This window comes from Ambystoma mexicanum, chromosome 1p, assembly GCF_040938575.1.
Source record: "Ambystoma mexicanum isolate Mex_15411 chromosome 1p, UKY_AmexF1_1, whole genome shotgun sequence".
Lineage (NCBI taxonomy): Eukaryota > Metazoa > Chordata > Amphibia > Caudata > Ambystomatidae > Ambystoma > Ambystoma mexicanum.
Window position 1 is genome coordinate 756,114,807 of NC_090921.1, and position 23,458 is coordinate 756,138,264.

General features: G+C 46.9%; 1 protein-coding gene across 1 annotated transcript in view; it reads left to right on the forward strand.

The window, feature by feature from the left end:
• The window catches only part of OAZ3 (ornithine decarboxylase antizyme 3), a 179,495-nt gene that overhangs the window by 100,296 nt on the left and 55,741 nt on the right, over positions 1–23,458 (forward strand). The window contains exon 3 of the mRNA XM_069626441.1: positions 23,110–23,282. Within this exon, the coding sequence (XP_069482542.1) occupies positions 23,110–23,282 (173 nt within the window). The remainder of the gene's footprint in view (positions 1–23,109; positions 23,283–23,458) is intronic.

A 23,458-nucleotide genomic window follows, 5' to 3' on the forward strand; every position in this document is an offset into this window, starting at 1 on the left:
CATTGCATAGCACGTTTCCCCATAGACCCTTTGATTGGTTGGCATGCTCATCCAACCTTGGACTTTCAGCTCTTTAGCACCTGATAGCATAACGAAACCCAGGTGCTAGAGTCACATCAGATTACTACCCACTTTCCCAATTAGACTATCACCTCTCATCAGTCCAACCATAAGCCAAAGTTTCCGATCTGCAGTTGACCTTGTAGCCTGCTCTCTGTTCTAAGACATTTGAGGGAGTGTAACTGCATCTCTATCTTCATTCGAAGCTTAATGAATAGCCCTTGATTTTAACTTATGAATTATGCGTTCAGAGAAATAAGAGGTCCATTTCGACCTCTTATTTACTGCTATATCATTTACTTATACTGGGTGTTCTTGCTCCTCTTGGCCTCTAGAGACTTGCTCACTCCGTCTGGTATAGACCTTATTCACTGTTAAAAAAATAGTCGGGGGGGTGTGGCCAGCCGAGGGTGCCATCGGATGCCTCCTCGGTGAGCTCCGTGTTTCCTTCCCTTCTCGAGACCTCTAAACCCCCTTAAAATATGTACCCGACCCTTTAAAACACCCTAGCGAGCGTCGGAAGCCTTGGTGAGCAGAAGCTGCGATTTGGGCGAACATTGAAGCCCGTACAACGGAACAAAATGAAGTTTTAAATTTGGAAGCCCGAAAACAAGATGGCATACGGGACTGAGTGTCTTCCCTGCGATGCCTGTGACCCAGCTGCAGGCTGTGAATGAGAACATTGGTGCGGAACGAATTCAGCCGGGCAGGTCCCCAGAGGCGTCAGAACACTCGCCTTTAAGTCGCTCGGATCGGGGGCATGCAACTTTGATACTGGACCGAGGACTGCTGGCGCGGCGGTGCGCTCGCCACCCCGCCTCTATGCTCCTGCGGAGCAGTTTCGTGCAGCCGGACCCAGAGAAGATCTCCCAGTCGGGGAGAGGATGCAGTACTCTGGACGCATTGAGAGGCCGGCTCTCCTGAGACTGTGAAGCAGAGAGAGGCGAACGCGTGCTGGCAAGAAAGCTAACGACCAAAGCAGCTGAGCGCTATATGGAGACCCGATTCGCTTGCAGCAGTGATTGCCCAAGATGGCGGCTCCCGAGGTCCTCGCCTGGTAAGGAGGACCGCAGGATTCCAGGAGTACAGCACCGCACAGCTGCACAGTGGAATCCAGAGTGCCGGTGTTCGCCTCTTGGAACCGCGGACGACCCAACAACTCGGCGTCCGCGAAGGCAAGTTGGACGACTTGTGGACTCCTTTCCTCCCTCCCCCCCCGGCCCGCCGCAGCGACGAGAGCCCGCACACCTTGAGCCTGGCAGGGCTAGATCGAAGCAGCAGCTCCACGTTGAGCTATGGAGACTGGAGGTGAGCAGACCAACTCAGGGTGGAATTGGCTACAGTGTGGGGCGCCCACGCTGAAAGCCGTGGCGACCCCCCCGTACCCGGTGGTCCCTGACAACATCCCGGGCTATGCAAGAGGGCAGGCGTGTGGTGATTCCCGTAAGAGGCCACTGGAGAGCTCTGAATAACCAATTTGAATAATACTTTTGTGGTCCCCATGTCACACCACCATACCCTGATACGAAAGCTTGGTCTGACCCCGGGGGGGAGGGGGAACACATGAGGAGACACGAACAGCACCAAATACGGCATAGGAGCTGGCAAAATGACACGGCATGGGAGTGGGCAAAATGGCTGGCTGTAGGGGAGTCGAGGACCGTAATAAGCAGAATCTAATGCTGCGAACGGTGTGGGGAACCACAGGACGTACAACACAGTCCGAATATATGAACAGCTGCATCACAATAAAAGTGGGCAAAAGTGGACATTAGTCTGCAATTCAAATTCTTGAGCTAGCTGGGGTCTGGACTGTATGCAGATTTATACAAACAGCAATAATTGCCATACCTGAGTGGATCTGGTTAAATCTACACCCACATCGTGAATGCTGTATGGGACATAGAAGTACACCGGGGCCTTCATAACTCTCAAGGAAGCAAGAAGTTGATTGCCCCCTGAAGGCTTATCATTCGCGACTTCCCGGGCCACAGCTTAAGTGGCAACAAAATACCGCGCGTAGCCCAGGATGACCAAACAAATGACAAAAGGTAAAAGTCAAGGCTCTGGTGATAGCAAAGCCATGCTGCAGACAGCGGACACCCAGAAACGCAATCAACTGCAAGCAATGGCCCAAGTGCACAATCCCCCTCCGGAGGGGGCAAAAGACTCTGAAGATCCACCTATTCGGAAATCGGACCTACTAGAGGTGCTATTGGAACTCAAAACAGATATAAAAGAAAGCGCAACCAGCCTAGCTAAGTCCATCGCAGACCTCAATAAAGGAGTCCTGGCCGTGGAAAAGAGAGTTGACGAAATAGAAAGGTGATAACTGAACAGGGTCATGATCACGATGTTTTGGCAAGCAGAGTCATGGAATTAGAACAGCAGATGGAGCAAGTGCAGAGCAAGCAAGAAGACGCCGAAAAATAGATCCAGGCGAAACAACATACGAATTCATGGAATTTTGAAATCAATACCGGACTCTGACCTACAGCAATACGTGATTGACCTGTTCCATCACATCTTGGACACAGAAGAAAATAAAGAAATACTGCTCGATCGGACGCACAGAGTTTACTCCACATTTCAACTTAATAGGAACCTGACTCCTGATGTTCTAACCCGGATACATCTGTACACACTGAAGGAGGACATTATGTGGGCAGCCCGGAAAATAGAACCCATCAGGTTCCGCTCAGTCCCGATTCAGCTGTTTCAGGATCTGGCCCAAGCGACGCTTGCCAAGAGAAAGAAACTGATGGAGTCACTGACTGGTTGAGAACTAAGGGCGTGCGATACCGATGGGGGCACCCAACTTGCCTCCGGTTTGAATTGAAGGGCAAGCGGCATTCTATTTCTAAAGAGGAAGAGATGGCAGACCTCATGCAAGAGGACAAAGGAGGCAATTTCACCGACAACAAGGAGTCCCCATCCCAGAGCGGAGAATCAGAAGGCAGACATGGGATAGGCCAAAGGAATCTGAGACACTCCAATCCGCGGCGACGTAACAAAGAACAGAAACCTTCTGAGCCTACCTGAACAACGGCTGAACATTCGCGATGTGGGACCATCCACTTAAAATCTGAGATACGGGAGTCCCTAAAGAGAAGGATGGGTTCTGCAATTGAAAGTGCCTATGCATTGACTTTATTGCCCGAAGTAAGCTCACTTTACGCAAAAAGGAATTAATACAATGAGGTAGAGAAGAAAAGGGGGGAAGGTGGGGAGGGAACCGGAACCCAAATTTCCTGGGTGAGTAGAACCCGGTGATTTAGTGTGAACATACTATGTTGAGACAGTTATTTGAAAATTTTAGTTTAAAAGTTGGGGGGCAGAATGGGTATTCATACTTTCTATTCTTTGGTGAAGAAGTGAATGACATACATGCTATATCTACAACAGTGTTCAGTTGGATCATAAAGAAAGGGTCTAAGGGCTAATACACGATAATGGTTGAATTAACACTTGTGTCGCTGAATGTTCAGGGGCTCAACTCCCCAATTAAGCGGAAGTCCATGCTGACCAGGTTGGTTGATATGCACGCCTCGGTGGTATGGCTGCAGGAGACATCTGCTTCCTGAAGATGAGCTGAGGCTGAGACACAGAGCCTTCCCTATACAATATCTAGCCTCTAGTGGAACTAAAAAGCGGGGAGTGGGCATTTTAATTGCAAAAAATGTAAAATTTGAGAAAAGATCTGTTAAAAAAGACCCAGATGGGCGTTTCCTGATGTTGGAGGGGAAACTGATGGGCCAGCTGGTGACTTTGATCTCGATCTATGCCCCCAATATAAATCAAGACCACTTTATACTTGACTTGTTGCCTAAAATAGCACAATGGGGAATAGGAAAAATGTTGATCGGAGGTGATTTTAATGGGGTGATCGATGCAACAATGGATAAGACTCTACCGGCTACCCCTAATGATCACACATTTAGACAAGCCCTGGTGAAATTTCTGAGAGAACTGCACCTTTTAGAATCCTGGCGTTTCTTTAACCCACAGAAGAGGGCATTTACCCACTACTCAGCGGTACACAGGGGTTACTCCTGCATCGATATGATACTCATCTCCGAAACAGTTGTCCCACAAGTCACGGGCTTAGAAATTGGGGTGCATTGCCTCTCGGACCATGCCCCGGTACTCCTGAATGTAGAATTGGCTTGCTCACAACAACGGTCTCGCAAACCCTGGCGACTGAATGAGGTAATATTGAAGGACCAACTGGTCCGGACAAATATTTAACAAACCCTGCAGGACTATTTCCGGGAAAATAAGACCACAGGGATGGATTGGTCAACCATTTGGGATGCCAGCAAGGCGGTAGTAAGGGGGGAATTCATTGCGCAAACCTCAAATTACATTAAAAGTCGGGAGAGGGTAAGGCACAACATGGAAGCCAAGATACATGAGGCAGAGGTGGTCTACAGGGACAAAGGTTCACAGAAGGCTTGGCGGGATTTGAAAAAATCCAGAGCGACCTTAGAAACTCACCCAGCAGATGACACAGCACGCCTTTTGGTCCAAACTAAACAGTTTTATTGGTTTCTTGCTGATAAATCGAGACACCAGACCCTTAGGAATCAAATAACTCAACTTCATAATGGCCACGGGGAGGTAGTGAGGGGAGAAGGAGAAATAGAGGAAGTCCTGATCTCATATTACACCAATAACTTAAAGAAGGAAAACTTAAAGGAGGAGCAGATTGCATTCCTAGGCCAGATAGACTTACCACAGATTGGTGAGATGGATAGGCAGCAATTGGAAGGCCCCATAACGGAGGAAGAGGTGGGGGACGCTATAAGGGCACTGAAAGGGCATAAAACACCAGGCCCAGATGGCCTTAGCAATGCATATTATAAAACCATTAGAACCACGCTGATAGGCCCCCTTACCTGCCTATTTAATTTTATTAGAGATAAGGGGAGTACATTTGGAGATATGAGACCAGCAACCACAGTATTATTGTTGAAACCAGACAGGGACCCATTGGACTGTGCTAGCTACCGTCCGATCTCTTTACTAAATGGAGACGCAAAGATATATTCCATGATATTGGCCCGGAGACTGGCAATCATATTACCCGAAATAATTCACTCAGATCAAGCTGGGTTTGTGAGGGGGCGGCATACATACGATAATATCCGCAGGGCTATAGATGTAATCGACTGGGGACGGAGGACAGGCCAGAGATTTTCAGTGGCAGCTCTGGTCGCCTCCAGAGCTTTTGATAGTCTACACTGGGGCTTCCTACGCCTGACCCTTGAAAAGTTCAGGTGTGGCCCACTCTTTATCCACATGGTAATGGCCAATTTCACTGACCCATCCACTAGGCTATTGGTTAATGGAAAACTCACAGGGAGCATTCCCATCCAGAGAGGCACGAGACAGAGATGCCCATTATCGCCCTGGTCTTTGCTATGGCTATGGAACCGTTTGCATGCCAAGTTCGTAGCCATCCAGATATCCAAGGGGTTGAAGTGGGCAATATAGGTCCGCAGAAGGTGGCACTTTACGCGGATGACATTCTCTTATTCTTAAAAGATACCGCAAATTCTCTACCAGCAGCCACACACCTACTGAAGAAATTTGCCAATGTCTCTGGGTTCCACATTAACTATCCCAAATCTAAAGCTCTTAACATTACAGAGAGGCCAGAGCAAATCCCAATTTGGGAAAACCTATACCCCCTGAAGTGGGAACACAAAGCAGTTAAATATCTTGGAATTCCACTGACCCCCAAATATGATAGGTTATACGGAGCTAATATCACAGACCTCCTGAAAACATTGGCTAAAGAATTAAAATGTTGGCAATTACAGGGACTGTCCTGGTTGGCACGCATTACAGCAGTTAAGATGACTCTACTTCCTAAATTCTTATATGTAGTCGGCGCTCTTCCAATACGAATCCCAAACCCAGCAATACAAACACTACAGAAAGAGGTGATGAATTTCATCTGGGGGGGGTGGGGAACCGAGAGTTCCCAAGAAAGTATTATTTAGGCCGCAGGTCCTGGGGGGATTGGGGGTTCCGGACCTCCGTAGGTACTTGTGGGCAGCACAGATAGCTCATATGCTGCAATGGTCTGCGGTGGAGGCCTCGAACCAGTGGGTTATACTTGAAAGTTTGGCAACTAAAATAGCCCTGGGAGGTATCGGCTTCCTCGCCACACGACATAGGGAAAAAGGGGGACAACTGTTGGAATCAACCAGAACTACCCTGTGGTACTGGGACAGGGTCCTGAGAAACAAGAAGATTAAAGGAGGGGGAGGGCCTCTTACGCCAGTAGCTTACAACCCAGAATTTACCCCTGGAACACATGCTAACTTCTGGGCTAACTGGGGTGGCAGGGAAGGCAGCATGGTCCTAAGAGATCTCTATGCAAATGGGATACCCCTGACATTTGAAGAATACAAAACCAGATTCAATATCCCGGAACAGGAACGATTCCACTATGTTCAACTCAGACATTGGGTCTCAAATGCGAGGGTGAAGGAAGGGGCAGCTAGGAACCCTACAGGAGTGGAGTTAACCATACAGTTAACCATACAGGAAGGCCACCCAGATAGGGGAATAACTAGAGAAGAGAATCTCACTTATATGCGGAAATGGGAAGCTGATCTGGGAAGATCAATTGACTGGGACACATGGGGCCTAATTTGGCATAGAGCCGCGAAGAGTTCTAAATGCACCTTGATTAAGGAAGCAGCATATAAACTTTGTCTTCGGTGGTACATGACGCCCACACGCATGCATGCCATTAATCCAGAATACCCGCCTGAATGTTGGAGGAGTTGTGAACAACCTGGGGACCTTATACATATGTGGTGGTCCTGCCCATTAACGGAAACCTACTGGAAAGAGATCCTTAGTCACATTCAAGACATAACTGGCGTAGAGCCCTCTCTTGACCCGCTAGTGGTGCTCTTGGGAGAAGCAGTGGAGGCTTGCTATGCAAACTCAGGGCCGACGGCCACCTTAATTACGCATATGTTAAGTGCAGCCAGAATTACAAGAGCGCAGGCATGGAAATCTATAGATGGGCCAGTGGTGGCCATGTGGTGGATGCGGCTATGGGGAGTGATGGCCATGGAGAAAGGTGACTGCTTTGGCCCACGGCTCTTATTCCAAATATCTGAACATTTGGCTACCATTGCATGAATTCACGGATGACAGAGAGCAGATGTACTTCAAGCCCAGATTGCTCCGTGCAATACCTGTTATCTGATGGAATCGAATACTGAACTTGAAAGGATCCATCTGACTGAAATAATAAGACAGATCAAATCACTTCTTCACCTTAAGTTGGGGAGATAACTTTGGGGGGACGGGGAGGGGAGTTCAACATTTATATTATTCTTTTATTCCTTTCCTCTGTATTGTTATCATAAATGAGCACTGGCATTGGAACATGTTGAAACCCCAGGTAGGGGTTACGAGGAAGCGACATGTAAGAAGTATTACATATATGCTATTGATCGGTTTATTAATGTATGCATGTCGATGTGCTCCAAAATTTAAATAAAGTTGGTAAAAAAAAAAATAGTCATAGGTGCCCCTCTAAGGGAACGGACATGGCTAATTGACCTGTTCTTTGGGAAGGTACCCATGTGGGTGGGACAAAGACTGATATGCAAATTGATATTTCCCATCTGTGAAATGTACAGCGAGCTAAAGTTTGGCTGCAGACTCTCGAGTGGGTACCTTCCCAAAGAACAGGTCATTTAGCCGTGTTTGTTCTCGCAGAGGGGCACCTATGACTATTTTTTGATTGTTTAAGGGACGTTGGTTTAGTCACCCTAAGTTTCTTAGGGTAATCCAGACGTGGACACCTTGCTAACTGTGCTCAGCGAGGCACAGCTCCACCTCACTGATGAGGCCCAGCAAGGCTAAAACACGTGTCTGGGGTTGCTGTTGGTACTCTTCTTCAGAAGAGAATTGCCATAGCATTTTGGTACTGGACTGCCCACAAAAACTGATATGCAAATGACTATTTCCCTTCTGTGAAAGACACAGTGAGCTAAAGTGTGGCTGCAGACTCTCGAGTGAGTACCTTCCAAAAGAACAGGTCATTTAGCCGTGTTTGTTCTCGCAGGGGGGCACTTATGACTATTTTTTGATTGTTCACTGTTAATTGTCCAATACTTGGCTCTTGCAAATGTTTTCTTCTTCTTTAATCTAAGAGAAATATGTCTTGCGCACATGGCTTATCCATCTGCCCCCATTTGTGTCTTGCAATTGTTCCTTAAAATGAAACCCTTGATCTGAGTCCAACATAGACTCTTCCTCTTTATTTTGCACACAAAGCTATTTCTCCAACGTCTCCTGACTCTGCATCCCTAGTCTGTTTCTGAGGTAGATGGATTGAATCTTAACACAAACCAGCGTCCATTTTCCTATCATGGCGCTCTTAGCCACGATATATGTTCCACTATAGCAAACTTCTATATGTCAGACCAGGCTGCAGGCTGGATTGAATCATTCCTCAGTAACAGGCACTATAGAGTCTGTAGTGAGGTGGCAGAGGCTCTGCCAGCACCGTTGACCCATGGAGTCCCACAGGGGGAATGCTTGGCGGCCGCCCTCTATACCACCTTTCCGATTCCCCTCTTTGATTTGCTGGAGGAGCAAGGTGTTGGATTTATCAATTATGTGGATGAAATGCAGTGTATCATCCCACTTTCTTGCATTTTTGAGTCAAATGGTAAAAACAGAGCATAAACAAAATATATAATTTGATTCAAATGTGGATGGTAGAGAATGGCCTAGTGCACGGAAAAGAGTGGTTAAATTGGGACCTGATTACAAGTCCTTTTTGGTAGCAGGTTCTGAAATTAAAACTAAGAATAAAGTTAAGACACTTGGGATCTTTGTAGACCAAATCTGAATATGCATGCCCAAGTGAGTAGCCTAGTCTCATCCATAGCCTACTGCATTAAGCTTCTAGCCCAACTTCTCCCTTATGACTCACAAGCCAACTGCAAGACTGTGGGTAGAGCAATTATCTGTTCTAAAATTGATTATTGTAGTAGCCTCTTAGTAACACTCAATACATCAGACTGCTCTAGACTACAAATTATACAGAACAGCGCCATTAGGGTCACTACTGGAATTGGTAGGAGAGACCATGGGCCTCATTCCGAGTACGGCGCTAACCAATGGCGCTATTAACGCCTTGGTTGACGCCGTACCCGGACCGGCAGCGCCTTGGTGGATGGCGGAATTACCGCCCCATTCCAAGGTTGGCGGGGCGGTAATTCCCCATTCACCAAGGCTCTTCCCCATTCCCAAATGAGCCCCCATAGGGCTCAATGGGAATGGGGAAGATGCAAATAACGGTGACCGTTCATAACGGTCACCGTTATTGGCTTGGAGGCCCCTTTGCGCCCTCGACTTTAACACCTGCTCAAAGCAGGCGTTAAGGGCGAGGGCGCAAAAGGAACTCAGAGTATGGCGGTAAGGGATCACCGCCACCGGTCTCGTTACCGGTGGCCGCTATCCCTTACCGCCATACTCGGAATGAGGCCCCATGTCTCTTAATGCCAGACGCGATTTACATTGGCTCCATATCGAGGCTAGGATGCAATTCCGCCTTCGGGTGATCACACAAATGCATGGTGGGCCCAAGTCCTTTATACTTGAAGGATGCCCTGGTCAACAAATCAAACATGAAGAACCTTCGATCTAACAAGACCAACCAACTTAAGATCCATAAATGCACCCTGTCTCAGACCTCCAAATGTGCTTTTTATATGGCAGCTTGTCAGCTTCCCATTCTGATTGATTTCTGAACACTGTAATTATTAGTTACATTCAATGCTTACTTTTAGTTGGTTTGGCCCATAACCACTATTGTTTAAGAAGGGGAGTTCCCCAAGCCAACATGGTGCAGTGGAAGCTGGCAGTTGATTGGAGAAGAAGAAGCTGGAAGCCGGTTGAAGGTTGTGACTGCTAGGGAACTGAAAACACATTCCAAACTGCCTTTCATTGTCCTTCCCCAAACAGGAAGGTCCTGTTACAGTTTACCGTTAATGTTAAGGCTTATTTAAGTATTACAGATATCCTGGCCAGGTTGGTGAAGATTCAGGTTTCTCTAGGAGAGCGACGTGGGACAAGACAGGCTGTTAGACTGGTGGGAGTGCTGCGCTCTAGTTTAGTTTCTGGACAATTTCTAAAAAAGCAACAGACTGACAGGAAAAGTTTTTGAAAGAAATCATTTTTGTTTAATTCAAAATTAGTTTAGGTATTTAGTTAGGCTTAAAAGTTCTCAGCACTCCGTTACTTGTGTCTGTTGATTTTGGGAGCTGAAAAGTAGCCATTACAGACACGTAGCATAGCTTCATTGCTTCATGTACAAATGACTTGATGCTGCGCGCTCGCTTCGTGATAAGGAGCCAGGGTTCAGAGGATTGAACGGCGTGTGGGAGACTTAAGCAGAGTCGGATTTCTCTCATTTGCTAAACCAGTTGGAGTTCTTTTCAACATTGTTTACCCGCGGCAAGCGTTTCAGTGAGAAATAACACAGCCGCGTGCATGCGCATTGAGACTAGTGTCTCTATCTTGCAATGTGTAGTTAACGAAGAGTAGCAGGCAGCCTGGAGGGAGTAAGTGTCCCCTTTCAGACATTTGCTTACTGCCCATGTGCAAGTGTAGAGTTTCCCTTAGCACAGTTCTAAGTAACACAGTGCGCACGCTCAAGATGCAGGAGAAAAAAGGGGCAAGTTAAGCAGACATTCTTGTGGAACAATTTATGTGTTGAAAGACTTTAAACCTCAAGACTTCATTTGAAAAGAAAAATAAAATGTATTTTATTCTTATATAGCCAACTTTAAGCAGTGCAAATGACACATTAGATCCTTAGATATGAGCTTGCTACAAAGCAATGTGTTCAAAGAATTCAGGAAACATTCTCTTCAGCCAAAGGAAGCAGAGAAATTAAAGTAATCATCTATATTGAACATTTCAACACACCTTCCAGTTGTTCAAGGAGGTCAACCAGGTATTAGAAGTCACATGGGCAGCTAGGTGGGACTGTTTCAGTGAGTAGAAATAATTAATTTTATTTTCTCATCCTCTGCAGGCTCTCAACAAAGTTGGAGCCTGTGTTCTTTTTTTTTATTTTATCCACTTCCCCTTTCCCCCTGAGGTGTTGAGACTTCTGCTGTTTTCTGCCAGTAGTTGACTGAACTCTGAGGAGAGTCTGTGGGGCCTGTTATTCAGACGAATGACTTGACGCTCCTCTATGAATGGTGTCATGGCTCTCTGCAACTGTTTGTCTCCTGCTTGTATGTAGCATCCTTATGCCTCCGGGTACCCACGTGTGCTCTATAAATATATTAAAGTAAAGTCTCATCTACCTTGCGTTACTGTGTATTTACACTTATTGGTCAACAAATTACCCAGAACTAGGAAATTGGGCACAGAAACACAAGATGATAGGATATGATATGGCATGTATAACACGCCTATATACAAGTGTTTCATGCTCATCTTGTCCCAACATGTTCCAGGGGAAAACAATCTTCTAGTAAATGTGCTCAGCAGAAACATACAACTTCCTGTAGACCACGAATGGAAGTTGCATGCAGACATTTTACACAGCGTCTTCTCAAATGGGTCATCCACAAATAGATCTATTTGCAATACTGGAGAATTCACAATGCCCAGACTTCGCCTCCTGGTATCCCCAGACAAGATCCAAGGGGAACGGCCTGTGGATGAATTGGTCAGAGACATTTGCCTAAGCTTTTCCCCCTACTCGTTTCCTCAACAAAATAGTCCACAAGATGCACCAGGAACTAGTCAAACGTGTGTTTGTTTGTTTTTTTATTTTATTTGTAGCGCACGCCAGACCCAGAGGTATCAGGGCGCAGAGACAAAGGATATTTTCGGCTGACAAGGTTACATAATGTGATACAGTAGAATATACAGGTTGACATCTTACAATATTTACATTTTAGAAAAGTTTTCATCTTGCATGTTAAGGTGTGTGGCTAACAAAGATTCATGGTATAATACAGCAGAGTTTGAGTTATGCGAATATGGCCAATCAGATTTGGCTGGAGTATGTAATAGTGAGGTGACAATCATGAGGGCTATTGGGGGGGTCCCTTGCCTGATTAGAGATAGTTTGATTTGAGCCAGGTGATGGTGTTGTATCTAAAGTGTTGGTATGATTGGTTTTCCCTCAAATGTGGGGGCAGAGCATTCCATAGTTGGGCAGCTTCGACAGGGAAGCTATTTCCCCCAATGGTAGCTCGTTTGAATGGTGGAACTGTTAAGCAGTTTGTGTAACTTGATCTTGTGGGTCGAGTGGAGGTTCTTTTATTAACCATCTTGGTTAGGTAAGGGGGTGCTGCATTGTTGAGGGCTTTGAAGGTTGGAGATGCCGTTTTGAGTTTGATTTTATCGAGAGTAGATAGCCAGTTGTTGCTTCTCCTTACTGAAGAGATGTGGTCTATTTTGGACATTCCTAGCACCGCTCTTAGGGCATTGTTTTGGAGTAGTTGTATTTTCTTTGTGATGTACTTGTTGGCGCCAATGTAAAGAACATTACAGTAGTCCTACTTTGATAGTACAAGTGCTCTTGCCAGAGTGATGCAGCTGCTTGAGGAGAGGAATGGTTTAGCTGATCTAATCAGTTTACACATGTAAGCTGTGGCAGATGCCATAGCGTTTACTTGTTTTGTCAGGGTGAGGCCAGAATCAAGGTAAAAACCTGTGGTTTTTACCTCCATCACCTTAATTGTATTACCTCTATGTCAAAGGAGGTGTATTTGTGGCCAAGTTTGTTAATATTGGGTGGGGTTCCCATGATGATGAGCTCAGTTTATTCATCGTTCAGGCATAAGCTGTGGAGTGCCATCCAGGCCTGGATAATGAGGTATTTCATATTCACCAAGGCCAAGTCTTGATTGTAATCCCCTGTATGTGGGTAGAGCATCTGGGTGTCATCTGTGTAGTTAGTGTAGGTGACACCAAGACAATCCAGATCATCAAAAAGGAGCCTGGTGAATATGTTATACAGGGTTGGGGAGACACAGGAACCCTGGGGTACGCCACAAGTGATGGGGATAGGATCGGCTGCTTCTGAGGTAGAGAAGACACCCATAGTTCTTTCACTCAAGAAAGATTGGATCCATGTTATGGCATGTTGAGAGAAGTGTGCAGCTGATTCTAAATGGTTACAAAGGACAGCGTGATCCACTAGGTCAAACGCTGCTGAGAGATCAAGCAGGAGTAGTAAGGCACATTTGCCTTGATCTCTCAGCTCGTCAATCTGGGCTTTAAGGTCGATGAGTGCCGTTTCAGTACAGTGCTGAGGTCTGAACCCCGATTGCCGGACAGCCAGGAGTTTATACTGCTTCAAGAATCGCTGGATCTGTATGTATGCCACCTTGTCTAGTATTTTAAGGAGGAATGGCACCGTTGTGATTGGTCTGTAGTTTGTGGGTATGGCAGGGTCAAGGGTGTGTTTTTTCAGAAGGGGAAGGACCCTTGATTCCTTGAGGTTGCTTGGAATGGTGCCTGGGATAAATGACACATTAATGAGCTTGGCTATAAAGGGTGAGAGATCTCTTGCAGCATCTTTTATAATTTGTGCAGGGCATATGTCTCCTCGGCAGTTGGTGGGATTGAGGGAGAGTATGATTTTTTTGACCTACAGTATAGTAGTTTTATTAAAGTTAAAGCGAAGTTCAGGTTTAGGTGGGTTTTGAGTGTTAGTGAGTTGGGTGGTGGGTGTTGGTACATTTAGTTTTTTTTTGGCAATTTTTTGTTGGAGCGTGGCAATTTTGTTAGTGAGTGCTTTCTGTATTTCAGCGCACCATGATTTGTCTTTAACACAGTTATCAGGAGAAGGGATAGGATTTTCTAATTCCTTTAGGATAGTAAAAGTTCCTTAGTAGCTGATTTGTCTTGTAGAATCCTGTTATCGAAACTGTCTTTTTTGGCTTGTCGTATTTCCTTTTTATATTTTGTGGAGATATTGATGAGGTTCATTTTATGTTAAAATTTGTTTATTGGCATTTTCAATAATAGCGGTTACATATCTTCCACATTGTGCCTTAGTCATGCTCAAATGCAATACATTTTACTTTTAACTTTAACAAACAACAACAACTGTCTCATTGATATATTCGCATGTTTCAGCTTCCCTCGTACCAGCGGGGAGGGGAGAATGGAAAAGGTCAATCAGGTTGCTCATGAGGTGTGGGGGGGGTGCTTTCCCGGGGCTCATAGTGTCTCTCTTGGGTCCCATTGAGTTTCCTTGCCTGACTTGTAGGTATGTTCGTTTCGGGGCATTGGCTCAGGGTGGCTTGTCGTCGGTGGGGAGAAGCATGTTCCTAGTGAGTTCTTTCCATGCCTCGAGGGCTCTGCTGGACTCGTCTGTAGATCTGGCCACACTTTCTTCCCAGGCCTTAGTTTCGGCCAGCAACCATCGTTCTGTCTCTCCTTGCCATGCTTTAAATTGTGGTCCAGCTGTTTTTTCCAGGACATGGCTATAGTTCGTTTGGCCAGTATGCACGCTATGTCTATAAGTCTGACTGTGTGCTTTAACTTGGCTAAACTGGGATAGGTTCCCAACAAACACTCCTCGGGCGACCATTTGTATTTGGTCATGCCCGTTTTCGCGCATGTCTGTTTCACTTTTTCCCACAGTGTCTTCGTTTTGGGGCATTCCCACATCATATGGATTAGATCTGCTTCTTCCCTCGTGCACCAGGTACAGTTTGACTGCGTTTGTCTGCTAAATTTGGCTATCCGTTTCGGAGTAAAGTAAGTTCGATGCAGTACATTCATCTGTATTTGCCAAAATCGGTGGTTTCTTGACACCTCTTTGGGAAATATGAGCGCTCTGTTCCACTCCCCCTCTGTCAATTCACTGCCTATATCTATTTGCCATTTGCTTTTCATTTCCATGCTTCGGGGGTTAGGTATATCACTCAGGTGTCTGTATATTTGGGATATTGGTCTGCATCCCTCTCCCATGTTGTATAGCAAGGTTAATAGTGATTCAGTGTCTGGTTCTTCCGGCCATGTTTCCCATTTGCTTTGTGCCGTGGCACGGACCTTCTGGTACCAGAGGAACTGTCCCGGGTGAATGCCTTCTTTGTCCTGTAGCGTGGCAAATTCTCTGAAGGTGCCTTCGTCGTATAGGTCTCCCCAGGTGTACACCCCCTCCCTTTCCCATGATCTGATTTGGTTCAGGTCGGTGGCCGTTGTGTATAGATCTGCAGGCAGTGGGATTTCTGGTGCGTAAGCCTTCTGCATGTGAGTGAGTGTTCTCGCTCTGCGCCATATGTCCCTCCCCAGGGTGACTATGTGGGGTGCTCTTCCCGGCAGCTTGGAGGCCAGTTCTTTCAGGTGGAGCGGGAGACTCATGGTCTGTAGCAGGGGATTTTCATCGGTAGGTTCGTCAGAAAACCATTTAGATACAAAGCTAAGTTGGACTGCTAAGTAATATTTTTCTAAATTAGGAAGCTGAATGCCGCCCTGTGCGTATAGAAGTGTCGACAGCGCTATTTTGTGCCTGTTTTCTCCCCATATGAACTCCTTTATTATTGACTCAAGCAGTCGGAAAAAGGGTTTTTTGATGTAATAGTGTACGTTTTGGAACCCATATAGGAATCGCGGTAATACAATCATTTTGACTATTGAGGCCCTCCCCATCATTGACAGGGGGAGTCGTAACCAGAAGCTCATGGACCTGCGCAGGGCCGGGAATGCTGCCTTTGTGTTGTGTTCATGCATTAGTGTGGGGGTGTGTATTATCTGGATGCCTAGGTATCTGAATGTGGTGGTTTGCCATTTAATCCCTACCATCGGAAGTGCCCCTATGTCTGCGCGTTTCAGGGCCGCCAGGGGGAACATACAGGATTTTGACTTGCTGAATTGGATACCGGATACTTTGGAGTAGTTATCCAAAACTTCTAGCATGGTGGGCACATTTAGTTGTGGATCTCTAACATATATGAGGACGTCATCTGCATAAAGCGAGATGATGTGGTCTACCCCTCCTAGCCTTATACCAGCGTCAAAGAACTGCTTCCTAAAATAGATCGCTATAGGTTCCAGCCCCAATATGTACAGCATTGGGGAAAGCGGGCAGCCTTGTCTGGTCCCTCTTTGTATGTCCCAGGCTTCTGATACATATTTCCCGGACTTCACTCTAGCTCTTGGTCTGGTGTATAGTATCTGAACCCATCTAATAAACCCGGGTCTGAAGCCGAATCCCTTGAGCACGGCCTCGAGCCACTCCCAATAGATGGAGTCAAACACCTTTATGGCATCTAAGGACATTAGTGCATATGAGCTCCCGTCTTCATTAGTTTGCGCTATGATGTGTTGTAGCCTGCGCAGATTCATTGATGTGTTTTGGCCTGGTATGAAGCCGCTCTGGTCGGTGTGTATTATGTCCCCTATTATTCTGGACAGTCGCTTGGCTAGTATTGTAGTTAAGATTTTCGCATCATAGTTTAACATTGCCAATGGGCGGTAGGAATCACATAGATCTGCCGGCTTGTTTGGCTTGAGGATCAGGACCACTAGTGTTTCCCTCATGCTTTCGGGCAGTACTCCCCTCTCGTATGCCTCTTGGTATACTTTATGTAGCAGAGGTGTAAGGGATGGCTCATATACTTTGTAAAACTCTGAGGGCAGACCGTCCGTTCCAGGCGCCTTGCTTATGGCCAGGGACCTGATGGCCTCTGTTATGTCTTCGAGCATGATTGCAGCGTCTAGTATCAGAGCTTGTTCGGGGGACATCTTATGGAGCCCTATCTCATCCAGATTGTCAGTGATCTGTCCTGGAGGGACTTGTTCCTCATGTGAATAGAGTTGTGCATAGAAGCGTTTAAAGGTGTTGTTTATGTTCTGCTGCATGTGATGTATGTTCGCATCCTCATCTCGCAGTGAGGTGGTAGGGTGCCTGGGGTGTTCCCTTCGGCATAGCCAGGCCAGCAGCCTGCCCGGTCTGTCCGCCTCAGTGTGTGTTCTATTTGTTTTGGCCGTGTAGTCGAGCTTTTCTAGTCTACTCCACGTCATATCATTTTCCTCCCTGAGTTTCAGAAGTTCCGTTTCCCTATTACGAGCCCCTGTGGGTGCTGCTTCCAATTTTTCTATCTTCTTCTCCAGCTGATCTAGGTCCCTCCTGAGCTGTCTTTTGATTCCCCCTGCCTTCGCAATGATTTCCCCCCTTATCACTGTTTTGAGGGCATCCCACACTGTGCTGCTATGCTCTACGCTTCCCACATTAATTTCTATCTAGCTGTCTATGGAGTCTTGTAATTCCTCCCTAAAATCTGGCTCTTTGAGAACTTCCGCCGGCATTTTCCACATGGGAATCGGGGGTCTAGGGCCATTGTGGTTCCATGTTACCAAGAGTGGGGAGTGATCAGATATGGTTCTTCCCAAATATTGCGCTCCTTCCAATTGGGGCAAATGTTCCCTGCCTATGAGGATGTGATCCAATCTCGTGTATAGCGTATGTGGGGACGAGTAGTATGAGTATCCTCTTAGTGTTGGGTGTGCTTCCCGCCATGCGTCTGCCAGGTCCAACCTGTCTATCATTGCGGTCAGTGCCATTGTCGCTGCTGATGGGCCCTTCGGGTGGGGAATGGATCTGTCTAGTGTCGGATCACATACACAGTTAAGATCGCCCCCCCATATGAGCAGGTTATCTCTATGTTGCACAATTTTGGGATATAGTGAGTCCAGGTGGGCCGGTATATTGTTGTTAGGGAAATAGGAGTTCATTATGCATATTTCTGTCTGCTCTATGTGCCCCCTTATCATTACAAACCTTCCCTCCGGGTCTACTTCTGATTTAGTCAGACGAAAGGGGAGCTGTGGGTGTATCCAGGTGTACACTCCTCTGGCATATTTGGAGTATGTTGTGCCAAATCCCTGCCCTCCCCAGTGTGTTTGGAGTTTGGCCAGTGAGTCCGCCGTGCAATGGGTCTCCTGTAATAGCGCTATCATCACCCCTTTTCTATGCAGGTAAGTCTTGATTCTGTTTCTGCGGATATATGTCCCCAGACCTCGCACATTCCATGTCAGTATTTTAATTGCCGTTGAGGTCATGGTGGTTTAAAGCGGGTATGGTGGTCGTTCTGTTCCCCCCTTCTTTGTGTCCATGAGCCTGGTACTGGTGTTGATGATTCCTTCCCTGTATGGGTCAGGGTGAGGGTTTCCCCTTCCCTCAGCTCATCCCCTCCTCTCCCTCTTTCTTCTTTTGGAGACTTACCAACAGTAGTAACGTCCAAACATGCCCCCAGCAGTTGCTTCCAACTTGCAACGCTCAGGGGTTCCCGAGCCTTCCAGGCCACTTCTAGCCTTCTGGATCAGGATGCGTGTAGGTAGATTGCCCACACTGTTTCCGTAGGGGTGGGTTGCTTTTTCGTGCTCGTGTGATCCTTCGAGCTCTCGTCCGATCCAGCTTTCGTCTCAGTAGAATTCCGCTGTAGTTTCATTGTCCGCTTTGGTGGCCTCGCTTGAGGAGGTCTCCCTATTTTTCTTGTTACGGCGGGTAGGTTGTCATCCCATTTCTGTTCTCGGTGTGTCATCTTTGCCATCAGCCAGGTTGTTATGTTCCAGCCACAAATTTGCTGCGGCGGGACTCTCCAGGAATATCGCTCTGCCTTTGTGTAGGACCCTGAGGCGTGACGGGTATAGCAGCATGTATTTTAGGTTGAGTTTCCGTAATTGTGCTTTTATTGGAATAAAGGAGTTCCTTGCTCGTTGCACGGTGGGTGTATAGTCCAGGTATATGACTATTGTCGAATCCTTCCGTTTGATTTCTCCTCCTTCACTCGAATATCGTAGTATGGTTTCACGATCCCGGAAATTCAGAATTTTGGCTATAATTGGTTGTGGGTGTGAGCCTGGCGGTGGGCGTTTCTGAAGGGATCTGTGGGCTCTCTCCACAGAGAACACCTGGGAAAGATTCCCTGGGCCTATCTCTTGTAGTAGCAGTGTCTCAATGAACTCGGTCAGGTCTGGGCCCTCCAAGTCCTCGGGAACTCCTAATATGCGAATATTATTTCAGCGAGCTCGGCCCTCGGCATCTTCTGAGCGCGCCTCCAGCCTCGCCACCTTTTGCTCAAGTTCTTGTACTTTCGTTTTCAATTCCTGGGTACCCTCCACAGTGTCCTGTAGTATATTTTCTGCCGTCGTGACCCTTTCAGTGAGGTTGCGAGCATCCTGACGCATGAGTTGTATGTCCGATTTCACCTCCTCTATCTTCCCTTCCACCGATGTGCGGAGGGCCAATATTGCCTGTAGGACCTGCGCGTGTTTAAGATCCTCTTCCTGTTGTGGGGGTTCCCCTGAGGTTTCCTGGGCCTGTTGTGGTTGTCTCTGGAGTTTGGCCGTCGTGAAAGAGTCCATCGTGACCAGTTTCAGTTTGCCCTTGAGGGGTGACATCTCCCTCCCCAGGGATCCTCGGTGGCCTGTTCCAGGTCTTGATCCACAGGTTTCGTAGCCCTTATTTACTGCCGTTAGTTAGTGCTGTAGATCTGGTGTTGCTCGGTGGGATCCCCGCCGGGTTCCCTATCTGACCAGTGACCAGCTTCTTAGGTTGTAATGCGGGCTTCTCTGCCTCACTTTCTTGCCCGTTGGTTTGTGCTGATAGGGTGTGTTTCAAGCTGGTCTTCGAGTTGGTGTTGGGCGGGCCTTGTCTCTCTCAGTGTCCCAACTACTGGTGCCTTGTGTTTACTTGAGCCTTGTTCCAGTGAAGGGTATCCCTATGACCGTGTGTCATGCATTAACAGATGCCCCTTGATTGTCCTGTTGCTGCCGTCCTCTTGGAGGGGGCATTTGCCTGCCCGCAGTTAGCAATGTGTGTTTGGGGGGGCACCGGGCTTCAGGTGGGCTGACGGTCTTCAGCCGCTTTCAGTGCAGTCCCTCAGGGGGGTCCCCAGGCCGCTCCTGTGCCTTCAGCTATTGCGGTGGTGCGTTTATTATTGTGCGTGTGGGCTGCTTTCTTAGGTGCAGGCCCCGGCGCCTTCCCACTGTCCAGGGGCCAAGATAAAGCAGGGCTTCCTCCCACTCCCAGGTGCTGGGAGGTCGTGTGAGGCGAGTTCGAGTGGTCCCGTGAAGGAGGGATGTGGAGGGATCCCGGTTCCGCGTTATATATGGGGGCTCACCACCTTCTGTTGCACCCCACGTGATTCCGCTCAGCCGTTCGTCTACCCGGTCTCACCTGCTTGCAGTCGGGTCAGTGCTGCGGGCGCAGCTCCTCGTTTCCTATTCCTCCATCCTTGGCGGGCGGATCTCGTTCCAGGCCGCGCCCGAGTCTCTCCTCGGGCCGCGGCCGCAGCGGTCCCCGGCTGCGGTTCTCCACTCTCAAGCGTCCGCCCGCTTGGGCCGGGATGCGGTCGGTGGAGCAGGCAGCTGGCTCATCCGCAGCAGCGCCCCCAGCTGCGGTAATCCGTAGGATGGCCCGGGGGGGCCGAGGTTGATTTAGTTCCGCTCTGCGGTGGGCGCCGCCATCTTGGAGTCCTCGGGGCTCGGCTTCGGGCTTCTCGTTTTCTGGCATCTGTTCTCTGATTCCGCCCAGGATTGCTGTCGAGTGCCGGCAGTTGGTTCCCCTGCAATATTCTGTCTTTGCCTCGCGTTGCAGGCTTGGAATTAGCGATAGTTATTCATTTAAATTAGGATCACGGACGGAGCTCTGTGGATGCCTGTCCTCACGGCATGCGTGCTGGCCACGCCCCCTGATGAGGTTAATTTTGTTCATCTCAGAAGGAGAGGACCTACATATGGATTCGCTATTTCATTTTTCCTTTCTTAATGACTTGAGGTGTGGTGTAAACCAGGCGTTAAGGTGTGGTCTTGGTTTATTGCTTCTCATTTTTAGGGGGGGCTATGGTATCGATGGCTTTTGATACAACTTTGGTGAATTCACTGGGGTAGTTGGGTCTAGTGAGTCTGGGAGAGAGTATCCTAATAACGCCAATGTGGGCCCGTCAAACATGGTTTTCACGCCCAATAAGAAATCCTCTTTGTCCCCCTATCAAATTATCATGCCTTTGTAACATGCTGTCCCAGAATCAGGGATCAACAATATATCAAAGTCCTCAGACACTGAATTTAGCAGCTTGGCTCCTGAATTCAGAGTTTGGAAATTTAAATCTGCCTCAAAGGTGCATGTACATTCTTAAGGAGACACGGAAACCTAATACCAGACACTTCTATTTCAACAAATGGAAACAATTTGTCATTTGGTGTAAATCAAGTAGCATCAATCCTATTGCCTGCATACCTTGTCACATTGTGCTATACCTTCTTTACCTCTTAAATTCAGGACTGGTCTTTAATTCGCAGAGAGTGCATCTAGCTGCTCTTTCTGCTTAAACCACCTCTCAAAGTAAAGTTACCTGGTGGAAAGTCCCTGTCATTACAGTCTTTATTGAAGGGGTCAAATAATTGCACCCTCCAATTTCTAATCCAACACTGGGTGGGACTTGAATATGGTCCTTACTAAACTTATGGGCCGTCCTTTTGAGCCAATGCATAAAGCCAATCTAAAGTGTCCCACTTATAAGATTGCTTTTCTCGTGGTCATACATCTATAAGGAGGGTAAGTGAACTGCAGGCTCTCTGAGTTCAAGACCCATTTTTCACCACCCACAAGGACAAAGTGGTTTTGCGCACACATCCACGTTTCTCTTCTAAATTCATCTGAAAGTTCCATGTCAACCAGTCTATAGAACTTCCAGCCTGTTTCCAAAATCCCACAAATTCAGCGGAGAGAAGCCTCCAAACACTGGATGTAAGGAGAGTGGTAATGTATTACCTCAATAAAACAAAACCATTATGTAAATTCTTTGTTTCCATTGCCACTTGAAGAGAAGGGAATCCTGTCTCAATGTCGCCCATTTCAAAATGGATTGTGAAATGCATACAAATGTGTTATTCTCTTTCAAATAGAATCTTACCTTTTTTCGCCCATAGTTCACTCTATTTGAGGCACCGGAGCTAACTTAGCTTTGATTGCAAATGTACCTTTAGATGCCATTTGTTGCAAGGCAGCTACTTGGAGTTCCATCCACACTTTTACACAACATTTCTGCTTAGATACACATTCTAAGGCTGACTCACAGGGGGTGTCAGTGGTGCTAAGATGTATTTTTGCTGCTGTACCTTCAAACAACCCACCACCATCTTCAGGTACTGCTTTCTAGCTTACGCACACCATGTGATTCTAAGCAGAGCCACAAGCTTCAGAAGGCATGCATTACTTACTGTAATCAAATTTCTGATGCTTGGTTGTATCTGCTTAGATTCAAATGCGCCCGCCCTTCCTCCCCGTTTGAAGGTACACAGATGTCATTCACCTTTTCTTTACTTTCTGTACTCATGCATTGACTTCATGCTCTCTTCTGTCAGAAACAAAACAATCCGGGGGGCCTCGAAGCGTGAAGGATCATAGGTACAATACACATGAGACAGGGATAACATTATAAATACACCCACTCGACGTCCCTTTTTGAAGTTTGAAAACAAAATGCAATACTGCGCACCTACCACTAGATGTTGGCGTATGCAAAGCATGTGAATCTAAGCAGATACAAGCATCAGAAATGCAATTAAGGTAAGTAATGTATGTCATATATATGCTGTACCTACTTGCCTAATTTATTTGCGTGTATGTGCATATGTATACATGTATACATATATATACATATATGTACACACACATATGTTTCTTTCATGCATTCATTTATCCACAGATCTCTGTGTAATTTGCAGGTCACAGGTTCAAAATCCAGTACGGCAGAAAGGGTGGGGGAAGGCAAATTCAGGGGGTTGAATTAATGCACCTGTATCTACCATATCACAGGCTCAAATCCAAGCAAGGGTCCACACAGTTAAATCCGTCTGATGTTGATAACATGGAAAACCTTGGAGTAGATACAGTAGAAGATATTATTTAGATTCCAGAAGGCACCTCACTTTGTGAAATGTACTATATAAGTGTCAACATTTATGTTAAGAGTATTAATGTATTGCCTCCCTCTGTTTCTTGTCTCACGGCAGGCTGGTAATCTGATCGTGCTTGGGGACGCCTTATTGTCCAGTGATCCTGTGCAGCTAGATTTCCATTTCAAATTAGGTAGCCGAGGATCTGCTTACTGGCATGGGACACTTAGCAACAAGAAACTCTTCTTAGAAACTCCAAGTAGGGTACTTGACCAAGGCAACAGAGAAAGGTAAGTAAATGGGGCAGTGCAAAGATAGTCCATACAAGGGGTATACCGTCATTTCATCGCCGCACTTTTCATCGCAGGGTTTTTTGCCGCGATTTTTTTTTTGTAAAAAAAAACATCGAATTTTTTGGGGGGGTACATTTAAAAAAAAATGGGTTTGGGTGTTTGGGATGTAAAAA